Raw genomic sequence first — 9,332 nt, 5'->3', positions numbered from 1 at the left:
ACTTGGGCGCAGCTTTCGGTTTCGATATCTGTCAGTTGCATTTGAAGCTTCAAACGTTGCAGTTGCGCGATAAAACACCTATTCGAAATAAAACTAAAAAGGTGTAACGTAAGAGAGGGATAAAAAGTAAGCTTGTCATTCTCATCCGTGCGTGGTATTTCTAATTTTCATAATCAGTAATGAAAAAAAGTTACATAAATAAATATATCACCTTTATAAAAGCATTCAGCAAAGAGCAGCTATTACCTAGCCTTTTTTTATGTGTACTCAGTCACATTTCCGCAAAGTTCTGGATTTCAATTTCAATTCGTTTCGTTTTGTTGTGTTCTGGGCTTCGTTGGAAGCTCCACTTTCTAAATGCTAATTGGAATGAACTTAAAAGTGGGCGCGTCACATTCAACAAGTCATCAACTTCCTGGATCGGCCGAACAAAGGGTATCGCGTTGGCAATTCTTAAACAGTTTAACTAAATTGAAGCGTTTACTCACAAGTCGTAAGTGAGGTGCCTTGCATATCAAATGAGACAGCCTTATCGGTTTAGCGATCTATTGACAGGGCTTAAATGTCTACAATATCATATCACAAGTCGAGCTCAGACAGTATTCGTTTGTTATATGGCATCAGGTTTGTCTATATGTGAGTTCATATGAATGCATTTGCATTTTAAGCACTCTTGTTTGTTTGGGCCACACAAAAATGATTTGTAAAGCTTTTTATGGGCTCCAGACTTTGCAGTTATTTCATCAATTGGCTTAAAGCAGGCAGTGAATTCGCACCTTTGTTGGCCTCTGTCTAAAAGTGGTCAAATCTAAGGTCGAAATTGTGCGAGAAATGTGTGCTTACACTGGCATTTTTTCTCAGAAAATTTTATAATGATAGGGAATACAGTGATGGTTCACATTTGGTAGATTCATAAAAATAAAGATATCTAGCCAGTTTTCCCTTCAATTCAGGTTCTTTTTATAGACTTCAAGTTGTAGCAGGTTTTACTTTTCTTCTAAGGCTTAGAGGCAAACAAAAGCATTGACATGTAAACAGTAATGGATATGGCCTATAATCGTTAATAGTCTTCATTTCTAGATGTAATTAAGCGCTTAGCACGCCGCACAGGCGAAGAAAATGGGCAGTACTCAATTAAGCCTGTGATTCAGCAGTCGTCGTTGATTTTATATATATAAAATGAACATGCGATGAGATCGGTGGCTCAGTTGTTGATCGTCGTTCGTAGCTTCAAGTACCAGCTCCCGAGAGCTCCGTGCGAAAACCTGGAAGCTACCCACTCGAAATTGACAGCAATTGTCAGGAAAACTGGTAAATTAGCAGATATCCAGGGGTTTCCAGTATGATTGACTCCAATAAGGGAGCAAACGTAACTTCAAACTTAAGTGCAATTGTAAATATTAAATGTATTATACGTGCAAGCTAGTTAGCATCCGACTGTAAGATTTGTATCTCAACAGAAGTCGCCTTGCGCTGTACAAGTTGCAATTGCCGACTTTACTACGACTTTTTGTGATTTTTGTGAGATGATTTGCAGTCAAGGTCGATCTTTCGTATTTTATTTTTTGCTCCAACTGGACCAACTGCAACCGGTTTTTGGCCATTACCACTCGAGTGTGTTATCAAACAGGCCAAAGCTCTCGAACTCGGCCGGCCCGTGTCCAATTTAGTTGACCAGCAATTAGCGACCTCTCGTTAAATTCGTCTTACTTTTCTTACAATTAGCCACATCAACATCACCACAATGAAGCTGAGCTCGGGATTCTTTCTGATCTTTGCCGCTTTGATCGGCTTTACGTCGTCCACGGATGTCAGTCCTTGCCCTAAATGTAAGTAAAAACTAGATACAAAAATATTAAAAACAAACAGTGAAATTTAAATGTCGATGAACTGTAATAAAACGGCTAAGTCGTTTAATTTGTAGAAAAATCTATATCAGTAGGATAGTTATTTCGTAATCGAAAGATAGTAACATTATTAATTGTTAATTTATTTTGCATACAACTTATTCATCTTCTACGACCCTAGCCAAATCCAAGGCCCTAAGTGCCGGAGAAGTGTCCATTTCCAATTGCCCCAAGAGCAAGTGCATCCTGAAGCGCAACACGGAGGCCAGCATTGAGATGAAGATCCGGCCGGAGCGCGACTTCCAGGAGCTGACCTCCGACATCCAGGGCATTATCCTGGACGTGCCGCTGCCGTTCCCAGGATATTACGGCACCAGTGCCTGTCCGCACATCTACGACGAGGCCGGCGAGAAGAAGGTGGGCTGCCCCCTGAAGGCCGGCCAGGTGTACACCTACAAGAACAGCTTCAAGATCCTGCCCGTCTACCCAACCGTCAGCCTGGAGATCCACTGGGGACTGGGCGATAAGCAAGGGGATGCGGCTTGCTTCCAGATACCCGCCAAAATCAAGGCTTGAACACAGATACAGACTCAGATACAGATGCACTCAATGTTAGCTTTTATTAGTGGTAATTCTTAAGATCGTATCTGCATATGCTTAGTTAGGGATTAAGTACGGTTAAGTGAACGAAAACGAAGCAGGCCATTATTGCGGCATCCAGCCAGTGACGCAACATGGCCAAAGGATTCCACTGATCGGCTCAGTAAGTCTAATAATAAAAAACCACAACGAATTCTACATTTTAAGTGCCTGCTCCGATCTCATTTGCCGACAGCGGTAATTGATTTAAATTGATTTTGTTAATTGATGCCCGGCATGCAACGATCGCGTGTGATAAATATCTTTTCATTTCGCTTTTCCATCTGTTCTTCTGGCTTAGCTGGCGTGTTATCTGCATAATTTCAATTTGGCAATTGGGTTCGCAAAGTTCACTTCGTGAGCTCGTAGCCCGAGTTCTCATTGTCCGCATCGATCTGAGCCTGCAGAGCCTGCTGCAGTTTCCGCCAACTCTCGGCTGCCGCATCGTACTGCCTGCCCCTGCCACGCCCCTGCTGCTGCTGATCCTGCAACTGGCGCAGTTGGAAGCGGTGCTGCCGCATCAGCTGCGCCCACTTCAGGCCTCCGATTCTCCGATCCTCCGACTCTCGACGACTTAGAATGGCTGGAGCTGCCACGGGTATGTTGTTGGCCCCATTCGTATTCGTGATGGCATTGCTCTCCTCATCGTTGGTGTCCTCATCCTGGTTGTTCTGGTTGTTGTACAGTTGATCCACCACGCTATCCAACGCATATGAATTGGGCAAGGGATGCTATTGAAGGTAAAACGAAGTGATTAATTAATATAATTACATATTGATAATATATTGATAAAGCTATATTAATTCGATCCAAAAATATCAAAAAAATATCGAAGTATCAAACTACATTTTGAATCATACCCTTTAAACCCTTTAAAATGATGTGATGCATTCTTTTTTGATGTGCTTCAAAAGAAGTGCATTTTATGAACTAAATATTTTTCAATGAAAGCTTGCTTATTAAATACGCACTATTAAATCGCTATTCTGTAAATTAATTTCCACCTTAGGGCACACTATTTCGTAGTATTACCAATTTCAACTATTCTGAGCTGTGCAAAGCTAACACTTTGCAGATGAAAAATGCTAGCAAATGGAAGTAGGAGTAAATTCCTAGTTAATTAACTCCCATATACCCAAAGGTCGTTCCTATGTCCTCCGCTTCTTACCTGCTTAGCATCTATGACCGCCTTCCCACCGGATCGCTTGCCATGAGCTGTGGAATACATAAAAATGAGTCACGACTCCTGGGCCAGTTGTGATGAACTGCTCCCGTCAGAGCTTAGCCGGCGAACACTTACCTCCCCAGCAGGAATGTCCGTATTCCAGGCAGGAACCTGAAAGTATGCAGCATTTTTTCCAATTTAGTATAAATCATCATCAGTTGCCGCAGCTCTAAGACTTTGTGCGCGTAAATTTGCTAGAAACGCAGCCAGGTGTCAGAAAACCTACAGCAGCGTGGTTTCGACCACACAGCGAGCCTAAGCCAGGGCTTTAAACTTTCCTTTTTACACGGTTCTATAGTAAAAGCTACTTTCTCCAGCATCCCATTAATGCTCCTACTTCGGCTGCTACTTTCCGTGCAGGAAGCACATGTTTATTGTGTGCTTGGCTGCTAATGTCGCGACCCATGATAAATGCGACCATTATGGAACTCATATGCCAAGTCGGCGTGGGTTGAGTAATGCACTCGGCTTGGCCACTTGAAGGTGTGGCATTCCTGCATCCGAGTGGTTGATAATATAATATAATAACAAAAATACAATCCCTATCTAAAAACAAAAATCATATAAATATCAAATTTATTACCTTTAAAGAACTGCCTTGAATAAATGAAAAATGTTGTTATAAGATATGGCAAGCTTTTATCAAACATTTTTTATTTAAAATAGACCCGGAACACATGATCACATAACTCTTGCCAAAAATATTACAAATAGTCTATCCCCAAGTTCTGTTTCCCAGCCACCCAGTTGAGCTGCGTAGCCTCGTGCAGGTCCAACCTGTGGCTGTTCACAACGTCCTGGCTTACACAACGTCCTTGATGCCAGTCGTGCATTGTGTGCCAAAAAAAGAACCTGGAAGAGGTGGCGGCGCAGAACTAATCATACAAATGGACGGCAACGCATCACCATGAAATAAGGAGGAGGACTCAGCTGGGGACACAGGACATTTGGAAAGGCATGTAAGTGCGCTTGCTTTGCGCAACTGTCAGTCGCTGGCAGGCGGATCTGCAACAAAGAGCAGGAGTTACGCCAAATAGCAACAAGTTCCATGACGCAGATGGGCCGAAAGGTCAGGAGGAAGGGTGGGATTGGCGTTTGCATAAGCCAAGATAAATATATATTATACACGCCCGCCTGGCCAGACGATTTCCATCATGCCTGCGTGCGGCTGTTGCTGCCCTGGCCATATATCAAACCCGTAATCATTTGTCAATTACTTAAACCGTGGATTAATTGTTGCCGGGCAGCCCTACGAAGCCCATACAGCCGTGCATATGGAACCCACACTTGTTGACAGCCATGGCGGCCATCAGAGATAGCGATTCGCAGCATTGAAGCCTTTTTGGGGTCGCCGCATCGAAGGGCTGTCATTAAACGCTTTCCCCCCATTTTAATGGCCCTCTTCAGCGGAATCCCACACCCTTTCCACACCGTTTCCAGCCAGCAGCAGAGATACCTAATTAACTTGACCAGCGCATTTTAATAGCCATATCCTTGATCTTGGCCAGCGTTGGCGTCTCCACTTCTGGGTAATGTCTTTTTTATGACTGAAAATTTCACAGAAAACCCCACTTAATGGATCATTTTAGCAGCAGTGAGTCAATATCGTTGCGCGGTTATCTAAGTGTTGTCTAATTTTTTGGGGATTCCCCAGCAGAACAAAGTCATTGGGAAGTGCCATTAGAGGTGGGATTTAATTTCTTAATTGCCCAAAAGTGAGATGTTAATTATAACTTTGTGATGACACTGTGATATATGAACAAAATAATAAATATTATAAATATTGATATAAATAAAATATATCCACGCATTAATTATTCGCCTTATCAGCTTTTCGGTTATTGATTGAAGAGCAGATTGTTGGTAAAGAAGGCCAAATCCGATGTCATGAATTGAAACCATGGAAACCGAAATAGTCATTTGCAAGATAAAATTCCCGTCTACACTCACAAAATAATTTGCTAAATTCCTATTACTATGCGACCTGAACCTAACCCAATCCGCATTTTCCAGCGGCAGGAAGGTTGTTCTTTTGGCCACGGCCAATCTGCATGGAAATCGGGTAGAGAAGGGCATTATCTAGCTATCTAACTGGAGGCGAAACCCACAATTGCAATGCCTGCAGGCGGCACAGCTTGACAGGTTCACACGTTTGGGATGGGTTTGGGTTTGGGTTTGGGTTTTATTTTTCCATTCTTGCTGACGCTCAAACTACGGGAATTTCCACTGCCCCCGACTCAGGGATGCACACAGAAAAATATATTTTGAACTATTCCATTTTAAAAATATATTTTTACTCTGAGTGATATATTTCTAAAATATATTTTTACTGAGTCACTTGAAAGACTTACTTTTCTGAATTTCGAACTAAAACTTTATTTAAAATTAACTAAAAAATTATTTAGGTATTTGAATATCAGATGCAAATATAATAAATATCGCGTTAAATATTAAAACTATTAGTTAAAGTAGTGAATATGTCAAAATCTTTTATTCCTCAGCCATTAAGAGCTGGCAACACATTTTCTATCCGTGTGGTGCTGCACGCAGTTCGGATTAATTTACGACGGCAATCGAAAGCGTTAAAAGCGTGTTGGCAGGGGAGTGTCGGTTCCGATGGTGAAATCGAGCCCCTGATCTCTCCGACCCGCGGTGAAAAGCCCCCATTTCCCCGATCCCCGGACTCCACCGGTTAGTCTGCATACGCAGTGAGTAAGGAAAGTACGTAGGAAAATCCCAAAAAGGGAAGCCGCCGGGCACACAAAGGCGTATCAACAGGAAAATGCGCATAAAACTCCAACTGATAAAGCGGATTAGGCGTAAAGGGAAGAGGGCTAGTAGGGTGAGATCGGAAAATGGGAGCTGGAGCTTACCCGGATGACCATGATATTCATAACACGTATTACCAGTTAGTTAATCAGCTAGTAGTTTGGTATTTTTATGGTTTAGATAGTAGCCCGAATTCTTCGAACTGAGTGACTAAGCAAAGCATTTCATCAGCACCTTCTGCCCAAAAGTATGCAACTCATACTTTAACTGCATACTTTTTGAGTGCTAATGAGTTCTGACCAGTCGCAGAAGTAGAGGAAGAAGATGTGCTCATAGCCACCTGCGCTGTGCTCACGAAATGCAAAAGTATCTTGGCTGCCTCTTTCGGTCTACAGGAATATCATTCCATGCATTCCAGCAATGGGCTGGGAGCTGGAACGATGGAACATCCTAACATTCTGGCTAGAATACTAGGAACCGCAGTTGCAGTCAATGCAATCCCCCACCAGGTCTTGAAATACTATTATTATTAAGGATTTATAAAATTAGAATATTTGGAATATATATAATTAAAAAAGATAAACAAGAGAGAATGCTATAGTCGAGTTATCCGACTATCAGATACCCGTTACTCAGCTAGTGGAAGTGTGAATGAGAAATATCAACATTTTCTGGAATATCGGTAGAAATTGGGAAAAAAATAATAAAATTAAAAATGTATTTTTGGCAAATCCATAGAAATTTAGAAGAAATATAAAAAATTAAAAAATATCACAACTTTTTTTAAACGTGTGGGCGTGACAGTTTTTTTTTTTCACTATTGGTATACAACATCTGTTAATCTTAAGTAAGAAGCATTGAAAATGAAATACTTTAAGCACATTATATTAAACAGTGCGCTGATCAATAATAACCATTTTTAATTTATTCAATAACGTTTAGAAATTAATAATGATAGAACTGAAACTTGCTGAATTTTAAAGTTATAGCTTTAGTACATATGTATATCCAAAATATTATTTTTATATTTTTAAGAAAATAACTAAATATTTAAGGATGAAAACCACAAGCTATGACTGGCAGGCTTTTCAAACGTATTCTGCGTATAAGTAACTGGGCACTTAAACACTTATCACTGTTTTTAATAAAGAAGCAGAACAATGTAAGATATTATAAATTTGGCACTCAAAGGATAATAATCATAATTGTACATAAATCAGAAGATCTGATCAAAGATCTTTCAAAATATCTAATCACCTAAAAATACAACCTTCGTTATTTATTGTGTATATCATATAACAATAATTTAAATTTTATTTTACCTGTCACGAGAGCAAAGAGCGCCACCAACACTACCAAAGTCCAACTGCACTTGCTGTACCACATTTTTCAATAAAATTTATTTCGCAAGCTGCACGCAAATTGTCCGACGTCAGTTATAATTTACTTTCGAAATTTTCTTTGGGAACTTTTAGAGAACTTTTCAGAAACCGAACACTACACAGAGTCCCAGGACGTTCTACTTTCCACTTGCCACTTGTTGATCAGAGTCAGGTGCCAACGCTCTTCGAATTGCCAACAAAGTGCGGTCGGCCAACGGCTTTTATAGCTTAGAAGAACGGTACGCACCGCACATTTACCGTTAGTTCGCCGCAGAGATAACGGGACAGCCAATACGAACGGTACTGCCGACCGCAGCGCCTCCAGCACGAAGAAATCCGAACGGAACCGAAGCCATCCATCTGCCAATGAGCTGTTAGACGGAGGAGCCCACGCAACAGGCTGCCGAGTGGGAGTGCGAGTGGGTGGTGGGTGGTGGGCTGTGGGCGGCGGGTGTTTGGTGGTTTGAATGGGTGGCAGTACGGCATAATGTGGGAGTAACAGTTGCATAGTAAGGGGGATCCCAAGGAATAGCTCAATTTTAAGTCACTTTTAAAAGTACACTTTTTGTTGCACCGTAAGAAGACCATTTGGCCAGCAGAAAAACAATCCTGATAATACGCAAAACGCACCTGAACACGTGGTTTATTTGGCCTGTCCTTACACGAGTTGGTAGTGTGCGGGGTCGCAATAAGAGCAGGCGCGACATGTTTCACAGTCTGATGAAGTGTGCGAAGTGTGTGCATTGGTAAGCTACCAAATATAACATTTCATTATAATCATTTAGTTTCGAACGCAATCCGGAAGCAAAATGCAAGTCTAGACCGGGGATAAGTGGTGGGATCGTAGAGTTTGCAGCATAGATAATCGTGTTTGTTTTGGTGTTTGAGGAAGTGTTGCAGCCATCTATCCTATGTCATATCTATTCCAGTTTGGCAAGGATGTCGCTCTCGCGGAACAGGACATACTCGCGCTTGTCGTCCATATCGACCTTGGTGCCACCGTATTTGGGCAGCAATACGCGATCGCCCTCCTTGACGCCAACGGACAAGTGTCCAGCACCAGCAGGATTGCGAGCTCCGGGTCCAACGGCTACCACCAAGCCCTGCATCTCCTTGGGCACCGACTCCTCGGGCAGCAGGATGCCGCCCGCGGTAGTGGTCTTCACCTCGAAACGTTGGATTAGAATGCGATCCAGCATGGGAATCACCTTCTTAATTACGCTCGACATCGTCCCTTAAAGAAAGAGAAAATTAAACATTCTAATAGGTCGAGACTATTCACTTATGCTTTCACTTTGTGTTACCTTTGTTTCTGAGAGTTTTACTATGTTTTTTTACTTTTTATATTTATTGTGTAATTTTTTTTTTAATTTTTGGAGAACGATGCTGTTCCTATACTTTCCAGCTGTTGACTGACTGAAATCAGGTCGAGTCAAACCTAATACGACTTACAGCAAAAGTCAAGGCTAT

At 41.8% G+C, this 9,332-nt stretch overlaps 3 protein-coding genes across 4 annotated transcripts; 1 reads left to right on the top strand and 2 right to left on the bottom strand.

Annotated features, from left to right (window-relative positions):
* On the top strand, nucleotides 1-2,653 carry LOC6552844 (ecdysteroid-regulated 16 kDa protein). Of its 2 annotated transcripts, none has more exons than XM_026983876.1 (3): nucleotides 1-126; nucleotides 1,726-1,829; nucleotides 2,029-2,653. In XM_026983876.1, exons 2-3 carry the CDS (start codon nucleotides 1,745-1,747, stop codon nucleotides 2,421-2,423), a joined length of 480 nt encoding a protein of 159 aa, XP_026839677.1. In that variant the 5' UTR covers nucleotides 1-126; nucleotides 1,726-1,744; the 3' UTR covers nucleotides 2,424-2,653. The 2 variants fall into 2 exon arrangements, with proteins under 2 accessions (XP_026839677.1, XP_001979876.1); XM_001979840.3 differs by lacking the exon at nucleotides 1-126 and adding an exon at nucleotides 1,181-1,311.
* Nucleotides 2,654-2,706: 53 nt separating this feature from the next.
* On the bottom strand, nucleotides 2,707-8,061 carry LOC6552689 (neuropeptide CCHamide-1). Its single transcript, XM_001979841.3, has 4 exons — nucleotides 7,803-8,061; nucleotides 3,787-3,822; nucleotides 3,655-3,701; nucleotides 2,707-3,217 (listed from the first exon to the last, which is right to left on the bottom strand). The coding sequence occupies exons 1-4, from the start codon at nucleotides 7,864-7,866 to the stop codon at nucleotides 2,837-2,839; spliced, it is 528 nt and encodes a 175-aa protein (XP_001979877.1). The 5' UTR covers nucleotides 7,867-8,061; the 3' UTR covers nucleotides 2,707-2,836.
* Nucleotides 8,062-8,475: 414 nt separating this feature from the next.
* On the bottom strand, nucleotides 8,476-9,282 carry LOC6552690 (10 kDa heat shock protein, mitochondrial). Its single transcript, XM_026983877.1, has 2 exons — nucleotides 9,167-9,282; nucleotides 8,476-9,096 (listed from the first exon to the last, which is right to left on the bottom strand). The coding sequence occupies exon 2, from the start codon at nucleotides 9,089-9,091 to the stop codon at nucleotides 8,783-8,785; it is 309 nt and encodes a 102-aa protein (XP_026839678.1). The 5' UTR covers nucleotides 9,092-9,096; nucleotides 9,167-9,282; the 3' UTR covers nucleotides 8,476-8,782.
* Nucleotides 9,283-9,332: the final 50 nt, after the last annotated feature.

This window comes from Drosophila erecta, unplaced genomic scaffold (genome assembly GCF_003286155.1).
Source record: "Drosophila erecta strain 14021-0224.00,06,07 unplaced genomic scaffold, DereRS2 tig00000000-arrow-pilon, whole genome shotgun sequence".
NCBI lineage: Eukaryota > Metazoa > Arthropoda > Insecta > Diptera > Drosophilidae > Drosophila > Drosophila erecta.
The sequence above is the reverse complement of the archived record's forward strand: the minus strand, read 5'-3'. Positions and strand labels throughout refer to the sequence as shown.

Bases quoted from the DNA above. Each gene is read 5' to 3' on its own strand.
- LOC6552844 (XM_026983876.1), top strand. From the start codon at position 1,745: ATGAAGCTGAGCTCGGGATTCTTTCTGATCTTTGCCGCTTTGATCGGC. The intron at 1,830-2,028 runs GTAAGTAAAAAC...CTACGACCCTAG, and splicing joins TGTCAGTCCTTGCCCTAAAT to CCAAATCCAAGGCCCTAAGT.
- LOC6552689 (XM_001979841.3), bottom strand. From the start codon at position 7,866: ATGTGGTACAGCAAGTGCAGTTGGACTTTGGTAGTGTTGGTGGCGCTC. The intron at 3,823-7,802 runs GTAAAATAAAAT...GCATACTTTCAG, and splicing joins GCTCTTTGCTCTCGTGACAG to GTTCCTGCCTGGAATACGGA. The intron at 3,702-3,786 runs GTAAGTGTTCGC...TGTATTCCACAG, and splicing joins CGGACATTCCTGCTGGGGAG to CTCATGGCAAGCGATCCGGT.
- LOC6552690 (XM_026983877.1), bottom strand. From the start codon at position 9,091: ATGTCGAGCGTAATTAAGAAGGTGATTCCCATGCTGGATCGCATTCTA.